This window comes from Sorex araneus, chromosome 2, assembly GCF_027595985.1.
Source record: "Sorex araneus isolate mSorAra2 chromosome 2, mSorAra2.pri, whole genome shotgun sequence".
In the NCBI taxonomy this organism is placed as follows: Eukaryota; Metazoa; Chordata; class Mammalia; order Eulipotyphla; family Soricidae; genus Sorex; species Sorex araneus.
In genome coordinates this window covers 39,703,868-39,729,651 of record NC_073303.1, presented here as the reverse complement: position 1 = coordinate 39,729,651, position 25,784 = coordinate 39,703,868, and the positions used below count along the sequence as shown (strand labels likewise).

The window sequence follows — 25,784 nt, the reverse complement described above, 5'->3', positions numbered from 1 at the left end:
CAAAGATCTTGGGTCACAGAAGGCAGAATCAGCTCTGCCACTGACTGGCTGTGTGACCTTAGGTCAGTCACTTTGCCTCTCTGAACCTCTGTTCAAGAAGGGCTGAGCACTCGGCCAGGGAGGAAGACAGCTGAACCCAGGAGTGCTGGGAAGGTACCAAGTCAGACCTCAGAGGACTCTGCCTCAGATTGGGCCACCCACTGCTCCTCCGCCCTCTGACTCTGACATCGGCGACCTCAGTGACCCCTCCTGGCCGAGCAGCCTTTGTCAGAGTCGTGACCTCTCTGCGCCCCAGTCCATCCTACCACAGATCTTCTCGAACCCTGATTCTGGGCTCGGGCCCGGAGACCGCCAAAGGAGCTGCTCAGAAGGGGTCAGACCCCTCTCCCCGGCCCTGCTGGCCATGGGCATGCTGCGCTCTGCCTGCCTGGCCCCCGCTCCCGCCCCAGCCCCAGCCGGCCAGCTGACCGCAGGGACGCTTGGCCACGGCTCCACGGCTCAGGCGAGCCAAGGCCGCGCCCGCAAGTCCTGAAAGTTTGGGCTCACACCCCTGGCTCTTACTGGTGCGTCCTCTCACCACATCCCCGCTCTCCACGGGGGAAACTGAGGCCCAAAGCATAGGGCCCAGGAAGCCCTGTCATCTCAGGCCACTTCCCACACCCCCAGCCCGCCCCGCTCCCCCTTAACTCTTTCCTCACCGCAGCAGGGGCGCCCCCAGGCCTTCCCAGAAACTCAGGCCTCTAAGTAGGACAGAGGAGCCGCGTCTCTTCCCTCCCACCCGCGCATCACCTCCGGTCGCCTCCCCGACCCTTGTCACCCGCTGCCCCCGGGGCTCCAAGGCGCCCGCTCTCCGGGTGGGGTCCCCTTGGCACCCACAAGCTCGGGGCGGCCCAAAGTTCCCGGATGGGTGCCGAGCAGGCAGGTGGGGGAGCCTCCCAGGAGCCGAGTCCCCGCCACATCCCCCGCCCCGCGCGGCCCCGCAGCGCGCTCCCGGGGGACACGGTGGCACTGCCCAGCGCTGCCTCTCCGGGGGTTCACCAGGCAGCGTCATCGACAAGGGTTAAAACTGCAGTCCCGGGGCTGGCCCGGTGCGCGGGGACGCGGTCCAGCCCGCCGCGCCGCCTTCGCTCCGCAGTCCCGGAGGCCCGCGGGACCGAGAGCGGACGCGCGCCCCCCGCCCGGCCGGCGCCCCCTCCCCAGCGGCGCGCGCTTACCTTTGTGACAGTCATGCAGGCGCTCCGGGCGGCGGGCACCGGGCTCCGGGCGGCGCGGGCGGCGGTGGGCGCGCGCCCCGCGCCCGGGGAGGCTGCGGCGAGCCCGGGGGGCCGCGCGGGGCGGGCAGCGCGCGGGGACGGCCCGTGGGCGCCCGTCGCTGATGTCAGCCCCGAGTGTGCATCTATAATGGATGAGCCGTGCGCCGCAGGAAGGCGAGGCAGGAAGAAAGGCGGCGAGGAGCGGGCCGTGGGGGCGGGGAGCGGGGCCGGGGCCGCGACAAAGGGGGGCGGGGGCCGCGGGCGCGGCGGGGACGGGGACGCGCCTCCCGGCTCCCGGCCCCACCTCAGCCCGCGGGCGCCACGCGGCTGGGCCCGGGCACCTGCCGGCGCGGCGCGGCGCGGCCACCGGGGGACGCTGGTGCAGTCACGCCCGAGCCGCGGGCACCGGCGCGGGCCGGCGCGGGCTGCCCCCTGCGGGTGGGCCAGGTGCCCGCGGGCCGCGGCAGGCCGGCCCCCGGGGAGCAGCGGCCCCTGCCCGCGCGGAGCCCCCAGCGCCCGCACCTCCCCGCAGCGCCCCGGAACCCGCAGCGCCCCCCTCCCCGACCCCGACCCCGCAGCTCACCCAGACCGTGACCCTGCAGCGACTCCCGACCCCGCAATGCACCCCGACCCCGCAATGCACCCCGACTCCGTCCCCGCAGCGCCTCCTCCCCGCAGCAACCCGTGTCCCGCAGCGCCCAGGACCCGGACCCCGCAGTGTACCCCGACCCCGACCCTGCAGCGCCCCCTTCCCGCAGCTCCCCGGACCCCGCAGCGACCCCCCACCCCGACCCCACAGTGCACCCGGACCCCCTTCCCGACTGTAACCCGACCCCCCCACCCCGACCCCACAGTGCACCCCGACCCCCTTCCCGACTGTAACCCGGACCCCGCAGCGACCCCCCCCCACCCCGCAGCGCACCCGGACCACGATCCTGCAGCGCCCTGGACCCCGACCCCGCAGTGACCACGACCCCACAGGGCCCTTTGACCCTGCAGGGCACCCCGAGCCTGACTCCACTGTGCCCCTGACCCCACGCACCCCGAACCTGGTCCCGCAGGGGCCTCTGCGTCAGAACCCCGCATGGCCCCCGCACCCTGACCCCGCTCATGGCCGGTGTCGGATCCCCAGCCCAGAGGAGGGCACACACTGAGGCTGGTCAGCACACACGCCAGCAGCATCAGTTGTCCCGGAAACCCCCGGGAAGCTGTGACCGGGACACTGCACAGTCAGGGCGTCCTAGAGATGGACCACCACCTCCTCTCAGGGACCCCACAGGGCACCCGCAGGAGACACTGCCCAGGAGGTGGAGGGGGCATCTGTGGGGCCTGGCAGGCGGGCAGGAGGGACAGGGGGGATAGGAGGGACAGATGTGACAGGCACGAAGGGAGTGAAGGCCGTGATAGGAGACGGGAGGGGCGTGGCAGAGTGGTGTGCTGGGCGAGGGGGGGCACCCTGCGGGAGGCATAGGAGCCCACCTGCCCCTGCCTTCCTGTGGTGCTCCCCTCCCCCGCATGGGTCACGTGGTGCGGGGGTGTGAGCTCTCCAGGAGGCGGGCGTGCCTCAGCACAGCAATAACAAATCACCGCCAGTCAAAGGGCCCAGCAGGTGGCCGGGTGGGATCTGCCCCCGACAGGGCAGAGCCTGTATTGCACGTGGTGTCTGTCCACTCAGACGCGCCGCCTTCTTGGGCCTCACGCAGGCCTCAGCTGAGGCGCTCTGAAGAGTGAAGGCTCATTCCGCAGGGGGTCACGTGCGAGGGCACCGTGCCCACCCTGGTCGCCCTAGGAAGGGCCACCACCTCCTCCACAGGACTCTGGCCCCCCATCTCTCGCTGTGCTTCTCGCACCCAGACCCCAACTCAGCCCTGGCCCTCTGCTCTGAGTCTCAGAGTCTGGTCTCATGTACAGGAGACGCCCTGGGTTTCCTGAGTCCCCCATCACACCCAGAGAACATTCCACCCCTCCACCCAAGTCCTGCAAAATAAACTTGAACCTGCGGCTGGAGAGGTGGATTCTCGAGCGAGCATCCTTTTGCTTGCACGAGTCCGCCAGAAAGGTGCCCCTCGAGGCACTTCCACGACTCTCCAGCCTTTGGAAGCAAGTCAAGAACAGGAGGTGCCCATTCCCCCGCCTGGACGTGTCCACGTGCATCTCTCCGGCACATTTAAGATCCCAGATTGCCCGTCCACAGCTCCCAGCTTGCCTCTGGCACCCGCCACTCCGCCTCTGAGAATGAGACATACTTCATATCAGCTCGAGCCAGGCGGGATTAGGAGCATCAATCTGCTGCCCATGCCCACGGAACTCACCCCACGGGCAGAAGGAACCGGCCCTGGCCCACACGCACCCCTGGTGCCCCTTCTGCCACGTGTCCCCAGTCAGAAGGGAGATGTGGCAGAGAGAGGGCTCGCCACAGTCCCGTATGCCCAGTCAGATGGGGGCTGTGCCCATGCACAAGGCTCCCAACCCTACAGCACACACACACACACACACACACACATGCACGCACACGAGGACACATACACGCATACACAGGCACAAACACATATATACATTCATACGTTCTCACACACAACATACGCACAATTTATGTACACACATTGTACACACATTCATACCCACTCACCTTCTTTTATGCTCACACACTTCTGCACATGCACACATGCTCTCATGCTCACACATACAGTCACCCGTAATCACGCACTCACACACATCCCCACACTCATGCGCACAGTCACACACACTGCCAGCCCTGGACCCCCGCCAGCATCTCCCGAAGCCGAGCCTGAGGAAGGTGCTGGGTGCAGAGGGTCCATCGAGGTCACCCCAGAAAGCAGGAGTGGGAGAGGGTGTGTGTGTGTGTGGGGTAAAACCGGGAAGGAGGAAGAGCTCATATGCATGCCAGCTCTCAGCCGCTGCAGGATGCCAGGGCCCGTCCCTCGGGCCCTCTGAGGTGTGTCCTGGAGCGCTTACCTTGGGTCGGGGCCTTGGGGCTTCTCCCACAGTGAGGCTGCCCCACGGCCAGCAAGCGGAGAAAGCCCGGCTCTCACTGCAGGTGGGTGCTGCCAGCTCACGTCGGCACCTCCAACCCGGCAGCGAGGGAGCGACCAGGAGTGTGGAGGGGCTGAGGGGGCGGAGCAGGGTCAGCTCGGGTGCACCCGGCCCCCTGTGTTCTCGGCCCCCAGTCCCTTAGCCCTTTCTCCGTGTGGCAAAGTCCTACGCACCGTTCACAGCCCGGTGCCAATGGCACCACCTCCAGGTTGCTTCCCGATCCTTCTGGGGACCCCATTGCACTTTGTTTCTACGCACATGATTAAATCTGTGTCCTGTCTCGTGGGCCTCTCACTCCCACATACGGGGCACCGGGCAGATGGGGCAGAGGCCCAGGCCACTCCTATGGGCCCCGTGGGGACCGGCCTCTCCCTAGACGCCCGTGTTCACACCCAGAGCATCCCTCAGCGGCCTCTGCAGAGAAAGGACAGCTGGGACTTTACTCGAAAAGTGTGTTGCCACTGCCTACAGCAGACCCACAGCCACGGAGACCCCCCCAGACCATGTGGGGGGGGTCAGAGGGATCCCCAGGGCCATGCACTCGGAGAAGGGGTTGCGGTTAATCACCGCACCTGCACCCTGCCACCTAGTACTAATTCCGGTACCTCCTCCCTGTCCCAATGAGGGGAGAATCGTCTGCCCTGGGACCTGACTCTCCTCTTCCCGGCACGGCCCCTGCAGGGATGAGGCGGTGTGGGTCGGAGAGAGGCTCGCCCTGCAGACTTCCCTCCTCTGCCTTCTACCCGGTTCTCCCAGTAGTCTAATCCGGGTGGAATAAACATCCTCAGGAGAGGAAACGGATGCCGGGAGGGAGCCATGCAGCTAACAGCTGGGCTGTGGGACCTGCTCTCATCCCCCTCCCCGCCCCCGTCTTTCCCACACCCCTGAGGGCCCTCCTGAGGACCCAGGCGGGGTGTGGGGGTCCTGGCATCTAGCTGTGCTTTGCAGTTTGGGAGCACAGAGCTCACCAAAGCCACAGGCTCACTCACCCACCCGCAGCACTGGCCGTAGGATCCCACCCACTGAAGAACTGTAGCACGAAGTAAATGTTCTGAGGATGGAAATGTAGCAGATAGGAAAGAAAACAAAAGCCCTGCCATGCTGACCGTATCTGACAGAGGGCGCTCCCAGCCGTTCCTCTTATGATGCTGCTGGGGCCCTGGGAACCAGATTTGCAGCCATTATTTTTTTAAAAAATCAGGACTTATGCCCAAAGCCACCCTCCAAACACTTGGACAAGCCTCACCCAAGCGGGAACTGGCAGACAAACCCAGGTATGCAGGAACCTGTGATTGAGACCTCCAAGCCTGCTCGGATTGGGACTGGGCCTCCTCCACCAAGATCCCCAATTTTCCAGTAGCTTGGCAGTCACATGCACAAACTGCCCCCAGCACCATGTAATCTCATCAATGGCCAAGATCCAGAGACTATAAAATAAAACTCCCAGAAGAGAGCTACGCAGAATTTCCTGGAGCACAGAATGAGGCTGCATGACCTCTTATACTCTAGCCCACTTACATACCAAAAGTAGCACACATTTGTTTGCTTTTAACATACTTGCTTGTATTCTCTAATATATGGGCTTAAACGGCTCCACAGTGAAATACAACCTTCACACACTTCCCTCTTATTGTGGTAGGAAGGTGCTCCGTGGTGGGATAGGTACTTGAATATTATTTGCAATGAACTATTGTGAACAACCGTATGAAAATAAGTCTATTAAATAAATAAATAAAATAAATAAAAATTGGGGCTTGCCCAAAGTGCTCCAGAAATCATGGGGTTCCAGGACTCCAGTTTAGGGCCTTTGCTTGTATGGCCCCCCTGAGCCAGGGCCCGACACTCAGCCTTGGGATCTGTCACACGTTCTTGGGCCCGCACCAGGCGTGGGGAGTCGGAGCCCTGTAGGCTGTTTCAACAAGCCTTCCAGGACCCAGAGCCACCCACTCACAGCTGTCAGATAGAGGACATGGAACTGCTTCATAAGCTGTAAAATACACTAAAAGGCGTTTTCACCCTGTCTCGCAGGCAATGTAGCTGAACTTTCACTTGGGCTTCAAGATCTTAACCAGAGCTTTAAAAAAACTCTTTCCCCCAAGAAAAAGAAGCCTGGGGTCTGGTGCGATTATACAGCAGGGAGGGAGCTTGCCTTGAACGTGGCCGACCTGGGTTCGAGCCCCAGCACTCCATGTGGTCCCCCAAGCACCACGGAGAGTGATCCCTGAACACAGAGCCAGGAGTAAGCGCGGAGCACCACTGGGTGTGACCCAAAACAAAGCAACCCTAGAGAAAAGAACCTCTCCCCTGACTATGGGAGGTGCAGGCTGAGGACGGCGACTCAGCCCCGGTGCTGTGGCCCAGTGCTCGTGCACATGGAGCCCCTGACCTCCCCCACCCCCACTGGCCTTTCTGGGGGGGAGCTGCAGGTCCCCTCCAGGTGTGTGTATTGGGGAGGAGGGGAGGGAACAAGTGTCTGAGTGTCTCCGGGAGGGCCACCCGAGCCAGGGTGAGGAGCCATGGGAGATCTCTGTGGAGAATCGTCTCTGCTGCCAGAGACAGGCCAGCAGCCACTAATCCATCCCTGGTGAGTCCAGCTCCTGCTTCCTTCTGCCTCTGCGCCTCGGACCCTGAGCGGGTCTAACGGCAGGGCTCAGCAGGAAGCCAGGGACAGGCCCCTGCACACCAGGCTCCATCTTCTCCAGGAAGTATCTTGCTCTCTTCGTGGTGCCCTATGTCAGACACCTAGGGCAAAGCCACACTGCACTCCAGTCCCTAGGGTGGCCTACTGTAAGCACACAGCTTCCAGCTCTGGCTCACAAGGGCCGGGCTGAACTGCCCTGTCAGGGTGCTCTGTCTGTGCACGCAGACCCTTGGACAAATGTATGTGTGTTTGGGGGTGTGCAGCCAATAGTGCTCAGGGCTGACTCCTGGCTCTGTGCTCAAAGATCAACCCTAGTGAGGCTCAGGGTGTGCTAGGCAGATCCAGGACTGAACCAGGATCAGCTGCGTGCAAGGTCAAAGCCTTCCTTTGTACTGTCTCTCTGGCCTCAAGTTGATTTTAAAATGTAATACAAAATTCTTGGCTTTATTGTGAGGAATTGTGCTTTACTGGTGAACGGTTAATGAGCTGGGTCCCCTCCTAGTCGTGCCTTGTTCAGTCGTGTGTGAGGACTGTTTGTAAGACTGAGACCCATCTCTTCATGTTCTTTATTGTCAATAATGCTCTCCTTGGGAGTTTCTTGCCCTCCTTTGTTACAGATACTCACCGAGAAGTACATTTGGCCCGAGAGAGCTAAGAGGGACCCCAGTTATTTCGTGCTTGCAGACACAACCTGGCTGTTGCCAACACACTCGAGTCTCGACTCCAGTGCAGAAAGAGCTACCATGCACTACTTGAACAAACACTTTCCGTTTGACAAACACAATGGTTGGGACCAATGGTTGGAACTGGAGAGACAGCTTTTTGGGGAGTTATATGAGTCCATGTAAATTTTAGTAGCATTTATTCTAAGTCCCTGAAGGACGTTGGGATTTTGGTGGGAAATTCACTGGATCGGTATGATGCTTTGGACAGTTTGTAGATGCAGTATATTACACTGATTCGCAGATATTGAACCCCTCTGGCATTCCTGGGCGAATCTCACTTGGTCACGATGTATGATCCTTTTGCCGGGATTGGATAAGGTATGACTGCTGAGGATGTTCCTTAGTTGATGTTCAACAGGGATATCGGTCTGTCATTGTCTTTCTTCGTAACATCTCTGTCTCCTTAGGATGCTAGGGTGGTGCTGGCCTGGCAGAAGGTGTTTGGGAGGATCTCTGCTTCTTTGATAATTTGGACGTGCCTGAGGAGAAGAGATACCAGTTCTCCCTTAAGGCTTGGCAGAGCTCGCTAGTGATCTCGCCTGGACCAGGGCTTTCATTCTTGGGGAGAGTTGTTATAGTTTTATTCTTTTACTTGTGATGGATCTGTTCTGATTTGCTACTTCCTCCTGCTTCACTCCTGGAGGTTGGATAATTCTGAGAATTTATCCATTTCTCTAGATTCTCCAGCTCAGTGACACAGAGTCATTCATTGAAGCCTCTTATGATCTTTTGTAGTTTCAAAGTGTTTGTTGTAATTTCTCCCCCTTTGTCTCTGATCTGGTTTATTTTAAGTTTTCTCCTTGTTTTCCCTTCATAGCTAAGGACTTGCCAATTTTGTTTGTTCTTTTTGGGTCACATCAGCAATGCTCAAGGGTTACTCCTGGCTCTGCACTCAGGAATCACTCGTGGCGGTGCTCAGGGGACCGTATGGGATGCTGGGAATTGAACCCGGTTTGGTTGCATGCAAGGAAAATGCCCTACCCGCTGTGCTATCACTCCAGCCCCAGTTTATTTTTTCAAAAATCCAGCTCCTTGGGCGCAGAGAGATAGTATGGAGGGTAAGACATTTGCCTAGCATGCAGCCAACCTGGATTTGATCCCTAGCATCACATATGGTCTTCTGAGCACTGATAGAAGAGACCCCTGAACACAGAGCCAGCAATCAACCCTGAGCACAGCTGGGTGTGACTCACAAACAAACAAACAAACAAACAAAAATACCCAACCAACTCCTCGTTCCATTGACTCTAAAATAAATAACAAAACTTTTGAACCTTTTTTATATAGCTTACTTTGGAATTCATTTTTTTGTCCTTTTTTGAGTTTGCCAAGCTGACAGACCATGTCATTCATTTGGGCCTCCTCTCCTTTCCTGATGCAAGTCCCATGCTGCTGCTTTTGCTGTGTCCTGTAAGTTCTGATCACTGTAGCTTCATTCTTGCTTGTGTCAGGGAACATTTTCATTTCTTCTCTGATTTTCTCCTTGACCCATTTAAGGGTATGTTGTTCAGATTAAAAAGTGACAGCGTTGGGGCTGGAGCAATAGCACAGCGGGTAGGGCGTTTGCTTTGCATGCGGCCGACCTGGGTTCGATTCCCAGCATCCCATATGGTCCCCTGAGCACTGCCAGGAGTAATTCCTGAGTGCAGAGCCAGGAATAACCCCTGTGCATTGACAGGTGTGACCCCAAAAAGCAAAAAAAAAAATGTGGCAGTGTTTTCCTTAACGTTGTTAATTTATGTCCTCTTTATGTTAATTTCTTCCTTCGTGGCATTGTGGCCTGAGGAGATAGGAATTCCATTTTCATAACTTTATAGGCACTAAATCATGCCCCATCTCATGGTGTGTCCTGGAGAATACCCTGGAAAAGAATGTGTTTGTCCAGCACAAATCTTAAACATGTGACATGCCTTGTTTTGTTTGCATCATATAGTAACTCCATGAGACAGGTATTAATTAGAGACAAGGAAAATGAAGCTTAGAACTTACAGAGGTGCTGCCCCCCCGCAAAATGCCCTTTCGCCATCTCTGTGCCACCCCTGCCATTATTTTTAAGTTGATGGTTATGGCCCTGGTACAGACTGTTCCCCATGTGTCCCCCAAGACCTCCCACCGATATCCCTGTCTTACTCCCTGGAGTATCTCCGTCCTCCCCTCCCCTCCCCCCAACCTGGTGCTCTGAGGTGCTCTCTTCCGTCCAGGTTTATTATTGACTGACATTTTCCACGCGCCGGGTTTGTTTCTCTATAAACCACAGGTGAGTGAGATCACCTGCCTGCGTCCGTCTGTCTCCGGCTCCTTTCGCCCGGAACGATCCCCACTCGTTCCCTCCACGTTGCTCTGAACCGCGCGTCTCTGCTTTGATCTGCGGGCCACTGGGATTCTGCCTGTGCGCCCCAGTCCTCTTCTTCCGTTCCTCCATAGTCGGGCACCGGGGTTGCCCCCACATCCCGGCTACTGCACCAACAGCCACAAAGAACACACCGTGGAAGCACAGGACTTAACAGAAAATGCCAGGCCGAGTGGGAGGCCGGGGCACGGCTGCTCCGCCGGCTCTGTCAGACCTTCTGCCGCCCCCGGCTCACCCGGGCCTCGGAGCTGCTGCAGGTGAACAGCCCAGGTGTGGGCCAACGGCTGTGCCTGTGTGTGGGGCCTGCCCTGCGGGGTGGACAGTGGCGAGAGACACACCTCTCTCCCACCTCTCTCCTCTCTTCACAGGGAGTCTGGAGTGTGCAGGCCTGTCCCCACCCCCCGCGGGGCTTTATTCCCTGTGTCCCAGCCAGGGAAGTCAAGTCAGGAGCTAGCACGGGTTGAGAGTCCCCTAACCGTGAGACCATGTGTGGAGCAGGAAGGAACGTGTGGGGGAGGGGCGGGAGATGCAGGCTGTCCCCCGGGAAGCATGTCCATCCGTGCCCTCCCTTCCGGCAGATGTGACCTGGCCACAAACCAGTGACCGCAGGACCAGAGACCTGATTTTGAGTCACAGCTCTTAGGAGAGGATTTTCGTTTCATTTTATTTTTCTTTACTGTTGGTTTGGGGGTCACGCCCTGGAGTGCTCTGGAGCTACTCCTGGCCCAGTGCTCAGCGGTGACTCCCAGTGGTGCTTATGGGACCGTGCAGGGCCGGGAATTGGACCCGCACCGCCTGCAGGCAGGACCAGCAAATAGCCCTTTGAGCTCTGCCCCCGGCCCGGGTGCTGCTGTAAATAGGGGTCACCCCCAGCACTGCGTGGGGCCAGGGCCACTCTGCTCTGCGGTTGGCAGGGCTTGTGCTCCATCTCTGCTGCTCGATCCCTGCCCCAGGACAACACGTGTGTGGCGACCGGGGCCCCAAGCCGTCAGCATCAGCCGGACTCTGAGTCCAGACCCTTCCTCTGCTTTCCCGGCGGTGTGACCTTGGTTTGATTACTTTGCCTGGCTGTGCCCCCGCTCCCCCTCCTCTCGGGTGGGGATACACCACCTCACAGGGCAAAGACAAAGGGACAAGAGGTGGCGGAGAGAAAACTCGGAACATTACCAGCCGCTTCCCAGCTGCAAAGTGGGGTTTGAGATGGAACAGAGGGGAGTACACTTGCCTGGCAAGCAGCCAACCCAGGTTCTATCCTCAGCACCCCGAAGGGTCCCCAAGCCCTGCCAGTGGTGATCCCTGAGCACTGCTGGGTGTAACCCACCCCTCTCCCCACTTCCCCCTCAATCCCTGACAAAAAAAATAAAGAAAGAGGACTTCAATAGGATTTTTCTGGCTAGGTTGGTGAAAAGAACGATGCCCGTGAGATACACCTCGGGCAGGGTTCGGGCACAGAGGAGGCGGCGACTGTTTCTAATCCAACCCCCCTCTCTTCTCTCCTCCTCCAGGCTGGGCACTCGGCATCTAAGAGGGCTGCTGACTTGGGTGCCAGGAGCCAGCTGGTGCTGCTGGGGGCGGCCCTGCCCCCCAGAGGGAGGAGGCAAGGTGGGCTGCAGGAATTCCCCAGCACCAATTAACCCTGGACCCCTTCTGCTTATCCCTGCGCTGCCTCTGCGCTGGGGTGGGAGGGCGGGACGACAGGACAAAGGAAGCAGCTCAGCCATCCCGGGATGGGGCAGTGGAGGGGGGACATCACCCATCAGCCAGGCTGGATGTGCAGAGGGACCCAAGCAAGCGTGACTACGAGGCCAGCAGGAAGGTTCCAGAAAGAAGTGAGGTGGGCATGACCTCAGACTGCCCTGGTTCTTGGGCTGGAGACCAAAGCCTCTGCTAGAAGTAACCCCTCTCGAACCCGACACCACAGCGGTGCCATCTCTCAGCCCCACCCCCAACTCACAGACTCTCAGGTGTCATCTTGCCATGACAGAAATCACTGGAATGGCCAGAAAAGCAAAGCAGACCAGGAAAATGTGTGTGTGTGTGTGTGTGTGTGTGTGTGTGTGTGTGTCTATTTAGGTGTTTCAGAGTCAGGGTTGGGGCTGGAGTGATAGCACAGCGGGTAGGGCGTTTGCCTTGCCTGTGGCCAACCCAGGTTCAATTCCTCTGTCCCTCTTGGAGAGCCCGGCAAGCTACCGAGAATATCTCATCCCCATGGCAGAGCCTGGCAAGCTCCCCGTGGCGTATTCGAGATGCCAAAAGCAGTAAGAACAAGTCTCACTTGGAGACGTTACTGGTGCCCACTCAAGCAAATCGATGAGCAACGGGATGCCAGTGCGACAGTGATACGGTCAGGGTCAGGGAGATACAGTACAGTGGGTAGGTGTGAGCGGTCGGCCTGGGTTCCATCCCTGACACCTCAAATGGTCCCCCAGCACTGCCAGGAGTGAACCCTGAGCACAGAGTCATGAGTGAGCCCTGAGCACTGCTGGGTGTGCTCCCCCCAAATAAAATTCTTAGTCATCCCGTCAGTGGAAGGTTTTAATAAAAATATGTGAAAGGAAGGGCCAGGGAGCTGGCTCAAAGGGCTGGAACCTTGTGCAGGACCACTGTTGCTTCCCCGGGGTCCCGGTCCCAGGAATACGACAGGGAATATACTAGAGCTGTGTGAGACTCACACTTCTCCACCGTGTGTGTGTTTCTGAGTGCAGGGCAAACGCATCTCTGTGGCCACTGAGCAGAAAATAACAGATTCTGAGATCGGGGAACAGCAGTGCCCAAACTAACTCCGTGAGGGTACGAGCCTTACACCCACTGCACATCTACTGTAACTCATCGTCCAGAGAGATAGAAGAGAGAGAGACCAGGAAGTGGAAAGACATTTCTGTTTATGAACTGGAAGAATCAGCATTGCCAAGATGACCATTCTGCCCCAAGCACTATACAGAGCCAATGAGACACCCATTAAAATTCCAATGGCACTTGTAAAAGACATGAAACTGACCTTACTAAAATTTGTATGGAACCATTAGACCCCACAACTAGTCAGAGCAATCCTAAGAAAACCAAAGAAGATGGAAGACATCACATGCCCCAACTTTAAACTATACTACAAAGCTGTAGTAATCAAAACTGTATGGTTCTGGCATAAAGCCAGACCTGCAGATCTACGGGACAGGACTGAGAGTCCTTGGTTAAGTCTCCAGATTTATGAGTCACCAAACTCAACAACAGAAAATTTAATGACTCCATTCATTAATGGAGATGAACAGTCACTTCCACTAAAGAAAACAAATGGATGGCCAACAGGCATATGAAAAAGTGCTCATCAGCCCTCATAATTCGCCCTCAAAATGTAAATAAAAACAATGAGATATCATCTACAACTGTGAGAATGGCACATACCAAAAAATCTGGGAGAAGTGTTGGTGGGTTGTGGTGAGAAAGGAACCTCGTCCACAGTTGGTGGGAATATCGTCTGGGTCAGCATCTGTGAAGAGCAATATGGATATCTCTCAAAAAGAAAAAAGTAGAAATAGAACCCCCATATGACCCAGCGATACCACTTCTTGGCATCTATTCCCCAAGCACAAAACACTAACCTGAAAGGATATATGCATACCCGTGTTCATGACACACTTGGTATAGTAGCCAAGACAGGGAACAACCAAATACCCAAGGATAGATGAGTGGATCACAAATTTGTGGTCTGTATACACAATGGAATATTATGCAGCTCAAAGAAAGAACAAAGTCATGAAATTTTTCATGACAAGGATGGGCTGGAGGGTATCATGCTGAGAGAAGTCTGTAGAAGAAAGGAAATAAGATGATACAGGATGATCTCTTGCCTATGTGGGACTTAAAGATACACAACGGGCTGGAGCAATAGCACAGCGGGTAGGGCATTTGCCTTGCACTCGGTCAACCCGGGTTCCATTCCCAGCATCCCATATGGTCCTCTGAGTATTGTCAGGAGTAATTCCTGAGTGCAGAGCCAGGAGTAACCCTTGTGCATCACTGGTTGACCCCCCCCCAAAAAAAAAAAAAAAGATCCACAGCAAGGGAGCATCAAAGGACCAAAGACAACATAATGGGAGAACTGATTTCACCACTGAGTTGAGGGGTGTCAGGAGGTATGTTGGGGTCCTTGGGAGAGGCAGGGGTACACCGGTGACTGCTATTGTGTTGGAGTTATGTGCATGAGAAACCATTATTGATAGCATTTTAAGCTACACAATCTCAATAAAAAAATTAAAACCTCGTTTAGAAGAATATGTGAAAAACTCTTAATTAAATGAAGTGGAATGGAAAGGACTGGATGGAAATGAGATGGAAAATGCATTATGGGTGAAATAGTTGATAAATACACTCAGGCGTGTTAAAAATAAAAAAGGCTTCTCAAAGTCCTGCTCAGCAGACAGTACCTACTTTTCCATAACAATTCACTAAGAAACTCTTCTTCCTCATTCTGGACTTGAAAATGTATCAATCATTAGAACAGGGAATGTGAAATAAAAGGAGGAGCTGATTCCACCTCACAGTTCATTCCACAGTTGCACCATGTCGGTATTCTTGGCGGTAGTGGATTTTAAGTGTTTCTATAGTCCCAAATCTCTGAGACACAATCGCTGTCTGAGGCCGGTGTAAAAGATCTCACGGCCACTAAACTCAAGAAAACAAACTCAACCCAAGGCACTAAACTCAAGATAATCACGGAGCGAGTCTGAGCTTAGGGGTGTCCGGCATTGGTGAGTGGGAGTTTTCCAAAGTAACTCATTGAAAACAATGTTAATTAAAGAGTAACAATAAAAGACTGATTTATAGTACAGCTCCCTCCCTCAGACACATTCAATAACAAGTACTGTGAATATTTAGGATGTCCCAGTTCCTCAGGGATGCTGGGCTAGCGTATTCTTCCTGGGGGTATCTTTTTCGGAATTAAGTATGTGCTGGAATGAATTACAAACATTCCTCTGTCTTCTTCTCTGGAAGGCTTTGAAATGTTTCATGGTGATTCTTCTTGAAATGAATGGTAGAATTTCTCAGTAAAATGATCTGGTCTGGACTTTTATTTTATTTTTTTCTTGGGCCACTCCTGGTGATACACAGGGCTCACTCTTGACTCTTCACTCAGGAACCACTTCTAGCACAGTGCTCAGAGGCTCATACGGGGGGCCGGGGATTGAACCCAGATCGGCCGTATGCACGGCTAGCACTGGGCCAGCTGCACTATCTCTCCAGTCCCATGGTTTAACCTCTTTTTTCTTGAAAGATTTTTTTTTTCCTTCTTGATCCAGGTTCTTGATTTCTCATTAGTTTAGATTTCCAGTTTCTTTTTGAATTCATTTTGGTAGTTGTGTCTTTCTGGGAATTAGTTTATTAGAGGCTATCAAGGTTTATTGGCAAAGAACTATTCATATTCTCTTATTGTCCTTTTGGTCTGATTTCGGGCCACACCTGCTGTGCTCAGGGCTCACTCTTGATGTTACCAGGGTGGCCCTAGGTACATCTGGGTTGATCCGGCTTGGTCACATGCAAGGCAAATGCCATAACCTCTATACTCTCTGAAATCCCTCTTAGAATCTTTAAAACATTTCTGTAGAGTTGGTAATTTCATTTCTTATTTTAGTCATTTGCATCTTTAGTCATTTTTCACTCTGAGTCAATTGAGATAATGGTTTGTATGTTTTATCTTTTTAAATAACCAACTTTTGGTTGCACCGATATTCTCTATTGTTCCCTGGCATCTATTTAATCTCTGCCTTTCCTTTTGCTTGCATTGTCTTCAGTATGCTCTTCTGTAAAGTTTTTTGGGGGGGAGTCAGGCCTGGTGATGTTAGGGGCTATTCCTAGCTTTGTGCTCAAGGTTCTCTCCCAGTGGAGTTCAGGGTACCCTGTGGTGCTGGGGAATGGAGTGGGGTCAGCCATGTTCCAGGCGAGGACCTCACCCCTTTTTCTAACTCTCTAGGCTTAGAGGTTTCTGAAGGTGTAGAGTGGATGATTTATTTGAAAATATTTCTTCTTTATAATGTAGGCATTTACAGGTAGAAAGTTCCCTCTATGCACTGCTTTTGGTGAATCCTTTAAGTTTTGATATGTTGTGTTTGCAAAATACTTTGTTTCGAAGTATTTGTAATTTTCTCATTTTCTTTGTGATCTCTTCTTTTATTGTTCCAGTGTTGCTTAATTTCCATGTATTTTCCAAAAACAAAAAAATTAAATTAAATAAGTGTCTGGAGCAATAGTTCAGCAGGTGCTTGCCTTGCACATGGCTGACTTGGGCTTGATCAATGACATCATGTACAGCCCCCAAGTCCTGCCAGGAGTGACCCCTCAGCTCAGACTCAGGAGTGAGCCCAGAGTGCTGCTGGGTGTGGCCTCAAAAACTAAAAAAAAAAAGTTTCGCACATATTTTGCATTCTTCTATCTTTTCTTCTGTTGTTGTTTCTAGTTTCATTTCATTGAGGTTAGGAAAGTGGTTTTTTGTTTGTTTCATGTTCCTTTTTATCTGTATTAGAACTCACACAGAACAATGAATTCTGCGTTGCAAAAGAGGATTTGTTTTTGCACCTCTCTCAATGTCTTGTTCACATGTCAGACAAACACCCACACAGATGAGGGAAGATATTTTGAATGAATATATTTTTAATTTACAAGGACTTTTTAGGTGGCCTAGTGTGCGGTCAAACCTGGAGGCGTGCTGTGTGTGCTCAAGAAGCATCCATGTTCTCCTGCTGCTGGACGCTCCACACCTGCTTGCTCGACTCACCCCTCTCTTAAAGGGCTCTTTCCCTCTACACTTTTTATTTCTAGTGGCCTTGTGCAATGTTGGAAGCAGAGCATTAAAATCTTCTCTACTACTCTAGAACTGTGGGTGCTCGTGAATTAGTCAATATTCGCTTTATGTATTTTGGAACTCTGTTAGGTGTGTATTTGTTTATGATAATTGTGCTTGCCCAGCACAGAGCTGGTTCAAATCTCAGCTTCACATAAGGTCTCCCAAGTACTTCCAGGCGTGATACTTGGGCCCTGCTGCATTTGATTCCCAAACAAAACACTATCACTGTCATCCCATTGCTCATCAATTTGCTCGAGCGGGCACCAGTATCATCTCCATCTTGAGACTTGTTGTTGCTGTTTCTGGCATATCGGATACGCCATGGGGAGCTTGCCAGGCTCTGCTGTGCGGGTGGGATACTCTCGGTAGCTTGCCAGGCTCTCTGAGAAGGGCGGAGGAATCGAACCCGGGTCAGCCACATGCAAGGCAAATGCTCTACCACTGTGCTATTGCTCTAGCCCCAAACAAAACAACCCCCCCAAATCAAACACAACTGTACCTTATTTTTTGGGGGGGGTCACACCCAGCAATGCACAGGGGTTACTCCTGGCTCATGCACTCAGGAATTACTCCTGGTGGTGCTTGGGTGACCATATGGGATGCTGGGAATCAAACCTGGGTTGACCGTGTGCAAGACAAATGCCCTACCCACTGTGCTATTGCTCCAGCCCCACAATTGTACCTTCTTGAAGAATTAATAGTTTTATGAATAATGTCTTTTTTCATCTGATAACAACTTTTGTCTGATTTTGGAATACCAGCCCAGCTTCATTTCGAGTAAAATTGCAGGTACATATATGTGTATATATGTATATATATGTGTGTATATATGTATATATATATATCGTGCAGTGGTGCTCAGGGAACATGCCTGTCTTGGTGCTTGGGGGTGACTCCAGGCAGTGCTCAGGAGATTATGTGGTCTCAAGGGTCAAACCCAGGGCTCCAAATGCAAGACAAATGCTCCAACCCTTTGAACCATCTCTCCGACCCCCAAATATATATTTTAAATTCTCTTACTTCCAACCTCTTTGTGTCTTTGGGTTTCCAGTCTTGGGTTGCCAAATTTAGCAAATAAACATTCAGGATACCAAGTTAAAGTTTAACTTCAAGTGATTCCCTCTCTAGTCTAAGTATAGTGTATGCAGCATTTGGGACTCATCTGTACTAAAAATTCTTCAGCTTATTTTTTTAAATCAGAAATTCAAGCTCAACGAGGGAACCTGGGAACTTTTTCCAAATCTCTTTGGTGAAGGGGAGAGTCGCTCCGGCAGGGGTCGGACTTAACCCGGAGAGGCTCTTGCCGGGAGCACATCCCGTCCATGTGTGCGGGCCCAAGAAGGTGGCAGGGCTGGGTGCACGTGCCACCTGACGCCAGCCTTTCCTAGCAACACTGCGGGCATCTGTGGGCCCTCCCCAGCCCCCCTCCCCACCCAGGCCCACCCCTGCAGCCACCGGGTAGGAGCTGGGTACACAGGGGGCCGCCCAGGGTGGAGGGAGCAGGGCCAGCTCAGAACAGCGTGCTCACCACTCCCCGCTACACAGAGTGAGGGACTGCACTCTGAGCACCCCGTGTCCACAAGCACAGGGATGCTGTCCCTCCAGAGGCCACCGAACAGGCTCCCTCACGCAGACTCGGACCCTGCACATCCACACTCGTCTCAGCTCTTAGCCCTGCCCAGCAGCTGCCACACGGCCCGTTCTCGTTGTCTGCTCCAAAAGAGACTACGTGCACATGTATGTGAGGGCACACGCATCTGTACAAGCACAAGGGCGCATGCATGCGCGTGTGCATGTATATGTGTATGTAAGTAAGTGTGTGCACATGTGAATGTACATACATTTGTGTGTGCACATGTATGTAAGTGCAAGTGTGCATGTGTACATGCACCTGGGTGTACATGGATGTGTACAAGCAAGCAGACATATAAGTGCACGTGGGCATGTATACAAGTGCACATGCATGTATACGAGTGTGCACGCGTGTGCATGCATGTGCTCTCTCTCTCTCTGGTGTCTGTCTATTCTCCCCTGCCCCAACCGTGGGAAGCTGGGTAAGGTGGGCCAGCCGGGGTCTCCATGGCAACCCCACAATCCCCACGCGGAAGGAGAAGGCGCCGGAGGTGATGTTGGCTTTGCCCCAGGCCCTTGCTCCAAGTGAGGCTGGAGACGGGGCCAGGGCGCGGGCAGAGGGGAGGAAGGGAGAGGGACCATCTGGACGGGGAGAGAGCGCAGGTGCTGCCCCAGGACTGTGTGGCAGATGGACGTCAGGTGCGGGAGCGGCCCAGCTGGCACGCGCAGCCCCCCCACTGTACCCTCCGGGGCTCGGGGAAGCCGAGATGCATGGGAGGGGCCGCCCAACTCCCAGGCCAGCAGGACTGAGAGCTCGAGAGTCCTCCAGGCCCGTTCCCTACGGGACCCCACACTGTCCTCTGAGCCCCATCCCTACGGGACCCCACACTGTCCTCTGAGCCCCATCCCTACGGGACCCCACACTGTCCTCTGAGCCCCATCCCTACGGGACCCCACACTGTCCTCTGAGCCCCATCCCTACGGGACCCCACACTGTCCTGGGGCCCCCATCCCTACGGGACCCCACACTGTCCTGGGGCCCCCATCCCTACGGGATCCTGCACTGTCCTGAGGCCCCCATCCCTACGGGACCCCGCACTGTCCTGGGGCCCCCATCCCTACGGGACCCCGCAGCTGGCTCCCCTGGCTCTGACCCTGGAGCGAGGGGGCCCTGAGTGGACTCTGGGACAGGCAGAGCGCATTGATGCAGCCCCACAGCAGGGCAGACCAGCACGGGTGGCCCCCACCCCAGTCATCTGGCTGGTCCCTCCAGAGTCAGAGGCCTCCAACCCTGCGCTCCCCTGAAAAGTGGGCTGGAGGCACCAGAGAGGGGAGAGAGGAGAGGAGGGGAGGAGGGGAGCGGGGAAGAGAGCAGTAGGAGGAAAGGAGGGGTGGAGGGAGGAGAGGAGGGGGAAGGAGTGGAGGAGGTGAGAAGGGGAGGAGGGAGGGAGGGAGGGAGGGAGGGAGGGAGGGAAGGGGGGGAGGGAGGGGGGAGGGAATCCAGGAGGTCCGGAGGAGCCTGCAGCTCAGTCCTCCTGGCCTGTGTCCTGACCCTTCTGCTCCTGGCCCCTCAGGAGCAGCCTCCAGCCAGCCCGGCCCAGCGGGTCCCCTCCTGTCACCCCTCCTGTCACTTCCCCGCAGCCCGGGGCCCTGAGGGCTGAGCCTGTGGCCGCCTCAGGCTTGGGTCTGAGACTGACAGCTGTGTTGTGTGTATGCCTGCGCCTCAGTAAGGTCCGGGCATGTATGTGCTGGTCTCTGTGGTGTGTGCTGCATTTGTGCATATGCCCATGTGTGTGTGGTCTTGTGGTGCATGTGTGTATGATATATGAGTGTGCATGTGTGGTCTGTTTGGTGTCTGTGTACATGTGCGTGCATGTGTGTGGTCAGTGTGCATGTGTTGTCTGTGCAAATGTATGTGGAGTGAATGTGTATGCACATCTACATGTGTATGTGTGTGTACCCTGTGTTTGTGCACACATGCATGTGGTCTATGTGGTGTGTGCACGAGTTATGTGGTCTGCATGTGGTCAGTATAATGTGTGCGTGGTATGTGTGTACACTGTGTGTGAGTGGTCTGCGTGTGCATGTATGTGTAAGCATGGGTGTGGTGTCTGTGGTAGGTATGCTGTGTGCATAGTGTGCATACATATATGTGCATGTGTGTATGTGTGCATTTGTGTGGTGTCTGCATATGCATGTATGTGTGCAGTGTTGTGTATGCATGTGTTTGTGAATGTGTGAGCACATGTATGTGTGCAGTGTGTGTATGTATCTTCATGTGTGTCATGTGTTTTCATGTGTGTGCATGTGTGCCTAGTGTGCAGTGTGTGGCATATGTATGTGTGTGCATGAGCATGGGTGTGTGCATGTGTGGTATGCACATATGTGGTGTGCAGGCATGTGGCGCGTGTGTGCCTATGTGTGTGCGTGTGTAGAGTATGAGTACATGTGGTGGGGTGTGCATGCGCATGGTGTGTGTATGCATATGTGGTATGTGCACAAGTGTGTGTTGTATGCACATGTTTGCATGTGTGCGTATGCGGAATGTACGTGTTGTGTACTGTAGTGTGTTTGTGTGTGGTGTGTGTGATATGTGTGGTATATGCATGTGTTTTCGTGTGTGTGGAATGTACGTGTTTGCATGTTGTGGTGTGTTTGTGTGTGGTGTGTGTGCGTGTATGTCGAGTGTTTGTGCATGTGTGGTGTGAGCATTTATACGGTGTGTGCGGTGTGTGTACGTGTGTGGCGTGTGCTGTGTGTGCGCGTGCGTGTCTGAGCCTTCCCTTTGCCCTTTGCAGGAACCAGCTGCTTTGAAGCCTGAGGTTCTGAAGAAGGACGCGGCCGCTCTGCCCTCTGGTGGTGGAATCTGGAACTACATCCCAGGAGGCGCCCTGGGCAGCCGCAGTGGGGCAGCGTCTCTGGGGCTCAATGTACCGCTGGGAAACGGAGGAAAATGACCAAGGACAGAAACCCCTCACCACCTGTCGCCACCGGGCTGCTTCCTCCGCCCTCTGTCAGTTCTTTCAGCTCCAGAAATGGGGCGGGAGCTGCTGTGCTGGGCCTTCTGGCTTGGGGGGATGCCCGGGCCCCAGGTGAGGCCCTCAGAGGGAGGGGCGTGCGTTCCCCAAGACCCTCCCTTGCCGACTTGGGCCACAGCTGCGGCCGGCTCACCCACCTCTGCACAGCTGCGTGTCTCCTGTCATGACATGCACACACACATGCTCACACACAATGCACACACGTGCACAGTGTGCACATGTACACTCATGTATACACACATATTCACACACATGCACACATGTATGCACTCGCATACACATGCATGCACTACCACCTCTCACACACAATGCACACAGGAACACACATATGCACATGCACACGTGCACACATGCTCACACACGTGTATACACTTATTTACACATGCTCGCCTGTGTATATTTGCACACACATATATGCACACACACGTCTCACACAAATGCATGCTCAACACACATGTAAGTGGGTACACACGTCCACACACATGCACCCACGTGGCCAGCGGGGTGGAACAGGACAAAGCAAACACAGGCTCTTAGATGAGGCTGGGCCACCTCCCGCCCTCACAGCCAGTGCTCATTCTCCGGGGAGACCCCGGCTGGACGAGGAGGGACCCCACAACTCATCTACCCTTCCCGCACTCGCGCGGGCTGGCAGGTTTGACCTCAGGCCAGGCCCTGGGGCTCCCCCAACTCCCCTCAGAGAGCGTCCCCCACCCCACATTGGCACTGCCCACGCAGGCACCCAGTGGCCCCCCCAGGCTAAGCCCACATTTGGTGTCTCCCAGGGTCTGGCAGCTTAAAGTCGCCGACATGCAGCCGCACAGTCACTGTGTCCGTGCACGGGGGTCCCCGATCACGCGACTCCTGTGCGGGCTGCCCCGGAGCCCCCCTTTGAGAAAGATGACTGGAATGTTGCGACTTGTTTGGATAAGGGCCACGCCCGCGGAGTGCAGGGTCCAGACCAGCGCGGCCCCCGTGCTCAGGCCCAGCGGGGTTGGGCCGGGACCCCGGGCCTCATGCTTGAGCTCTGGGTCATCGGCAAAGACTCTGAACCCGGGGCGGGGGTGAGAGCCCCCAACCCCCGACTCTCGAGCCTCCTCCTGCTGTGGCCCCTCTTCCTTCACCAGACACCCCCTGGCCCCCGAGAAACAGCCCGGCCACCTCTGAGTGGCTGTCGATGGGCCTCTCCCCGCTCTGACCCGCAGCCGGAAAGGGACAGAGTTGTCCCCGCGCCTCTGGGGCGCTGTGGCCATGAGACCCCCCACCCCCCCAGAGAGCCTCCTGGGCCTGAAGCACCGAAACCACAAACGACTGGTCCTCACAACTCATAGCACCGGGGTTGGGGGGCGGGGGGTTCAGCTGGGCCAGTCCCTGGAGCTCAGAGAGGGAATCCACGTTCACGAGGTCACACAGCAAGGCTGAGATTTGCTTTGAGGCTCTCCGGCTCCAGCCTGCTCCCCTCAGCCCCTGACAAGGACGGTGCAGTGGGGGGGGGTGGGGGTCACCCCTTTTCTCCTGCAAAACACACAAGACCCTGGAGAGCAGTGAGGGGATCTCCTCCCCTCAGGCCCTGCTTAGAGAGTGGGCGCTCCCAGCAGGGGGGCGGGGCACAGGCGAGGGGCGGCTTCACCCACCACAGATGCGTCAGGCGTGGGCACCCCCTGACCCCCAGGGTGCATCCACGGGAGGGGGCGGATTCTCCGCATCGTCTTTCCTCCCCCGGGCTCAGCTCACTGACCCGCCATTGGGTCCCGGCGGCCCCTCCAGCCCGCAGGGCTCCCTCGGGACGAGCGTCCAGCCGGAGGGGGCAGCAGCGGCCTCCCTCTGTGCACCGTCTCTGTGCCCTGCCCGGGGGCTGGTTGCCCCCAGAGGCTGCTCCAGGCCTCCCCAGCTGCCAGCCCCGGCACTGCCCAGGGCACCGCGCCCGGGGACACTGGCTCCCTCCCGCCCGGGATGGGGCTGTTACACCCGAGGCCCAGGGGTCTGCTGGGCTCCCCGCCCTGGCCTGGACCGGGTCAGCCCCGGCCCCACTCGCCTTCCTCTGGGCAGCCTCAGGCCAGGGACAGGGGCTGCGGCCGGCCAGTCCACCCCCTGCTCCCCCAGCTCAGCGTCTGCCCGCAGGGACCGTCCCACCGAGCTGGGGCCTGTGGGGGGGTCTGAGAGGGGAGTGGAGAAGCTTCTAGGGTGTCCCCTCCTACGGGGGGCTCACTGGAGACCCTGGAGAGCTCAGGGTTCGAGGGGCTCCCGGGCCGTGGCCAGTCTTGGCTCCGGGGAGAAGCCACATTGGCAAGGAGATTCCCGGGGTCGGGGTGAACCCCAAGTTCCTTCACTGGGGTGACCCTGAGGGTCCCCTCAAGCCACATACTGGCCTGAGCTCTGAACACCAAGTCCTATTGACTAAAGCGTTGCCAAGAGTGACTTGTGAATTCCCTGAACCCTGCCCGGAACTGCGCCACACCCAATAGAGAATAACCCCCAGCACAGATGTGGCATACATGGCCCCCTGATACACACACACACACACACACACACACACGGCACAGACACACACACGGCACACACGTGGCCACATAAGGCCACACATGGCATACACATGGCCCCAACACACAGCACATACATGGCACATACATGGCACATACATTACACACATGGCACACACAGTACACACATGCATACATGACACACACATGGGGCACACATAGCACAGACAGCACACACAACACACGTAGCACACATGGCACACATGGTACACACAGCATACACGGCACTTATGGCACATACATGGTACACACAGAATACACATGGCACGTGCATGGCTCATACAGCACATACATGGCACACAATGCCCCCAACATACATAGCACACACAGCCTGCCAAAATGTACATGGTACATACATAGCACACACATGTACATACATGGTAGAAGCATGATACACACATGGCACACACAGGACAAACATGGCACAGACGGCACACGTACAACACATACATGGCACACACATGGCACACATCTACTCCCGAAGTTCAGGCAGTCAGAAGTTCCAGTATCTAGTGGGTTAAACTAGAAAGATGTGGGGGCTGGCCCGGCGCTGGGCGGGTGCTTGCCATGATGGGATCCTCTAGGGTTCAACCCCTGGAACCCGATTTGGTCCCCGAGCCCCGCCAGGAGTGACCTCTCGGTGCAGAGGCAGGAGTGAGCCCTGAGCGCCCCACAGCGTGCCCCAAACCAAAGCAACAGCGTACATAGGGAGTGTGTGGTCAGCCCGACGTCGGGCCCCGGCAGGAGCTGGCATCACTTTCCTCTGCGGGAGCCGCTGTGTTCCTGGCTTTGCGGCCCCTTCCCTCTCGACACCCTCCCCCCACGGCCCCTCACCACAGAGCAGCCATCAGTGTGCTTTGCACTGCCCGGGGGTCCAGGCCCCCAGAGCCGCCCGCCCCTCCAGAGCCTCCCCTGGCCCATCTGCCAACACTTGCAGCCGAAGGCAAGGCTCGTGGACCCTCGAGTCAGAGCACGAACATCTGGGGGACGTCCCCAGCCTCCCCGAGCTGTGGAGGCACGTGGCTTCCACTAGCTCCCCCTCCAGAGCCCCCCTCCCCACCCCCCCATCCCCCGGACTCCTGGCTTCCCTGCTGGGCTGAGCTGCAGGCTCTGTTGGGCCTGGTGCCCCAGGCTTCAGGGCTTGGCTGGATGTCTGTCCAATGAATGAGTGAATGAGCAAGTGAATGAATGAGTGAATGAACAAGGGAATGAATGAGTGAATGAATGAGTGAATGAACAAGTGAATGAATGAGTGAGTGAATGAATGAGTGAATGAATGAGTGAATGAGTGAATGAACAAGTGAATGAATGAATGAGTGAGTGAGTGAATGAATGAGTGAGCACTTCTCTGACTTATTCAATCACCAGCGGCCAGTGGCCCTGCAGAGCGCCTGGCCAGGCAGCTGGCTCTTCTCCCTGGCCCCCTCCTGCAGAGGGCAGTGACCCCAACAAGGGCGGCCAGCTGGAGGGCTGAGCCAGGGGCTCCTGTGCGGGGCCTGGGGGCTGCGCGGACAAGGGCAGGCCAGCAGGCCTGTCTCGGTGCCTGGGTCGTGCGCGGGAGGCCGAGTGCCGTGGGGGAGCCCGCGGGGAGGGTGGCTGCTGCCAGCTGGTGCTGGAGACGCATTGCGTGGCTCTGCACACGGCCTTCCGCCCATGGCACGGTCACCCTGGCAACAGAGGAAGCTGGTTGCCTGGCAACCAGGCCCTGCCTCCCCCATCCCTCCATGGCCACTTCTGCCCCTGGGGAATTCTGTCCCTCCGGATTGTTCCAGGCTT

At 56.0% G+C, this 25,784-nt stretch overlaps 1 protein-coding gene and 1 non-coding gene across 2 annotated transcripts in view; both read right to left on the bottom strand.

The window, feature by feature from the left end:
- The window catches only part of CORO2B (coronin 2B), a 124,843-nt gene extending 123,335 nt beyond the window's left edge, over positions 1–1,508 (bottom strand). Inside the window, exon 1 of the mRNA XM_055125108.1 lies at positions 1,215–1,508. Coding sequence (XP_054981083.1) covers positions 1,215–1,229 — 15 coding nt within the window. The 5' untranslated portion in view covers positions 1,230–1,508. The remainder of the gene's footprint in view (positions 1–1,214) is intronic.
- A 15,005-nt stretch (positions 1,509–16,513) lies between these two features.
- On the bottom strand, positions 16,514–16,639 carry LOC129403078 (small nucleolar RNA SNORA40). The gene has a single exon (XR_008629061.1). It is a non-coding gene; the product is annotated as a small nucleolar RNA SNORA40 (small nucleolar RNA).
- Positions 16,640–25,784: the final 9,145 nt, after the last annotated feature.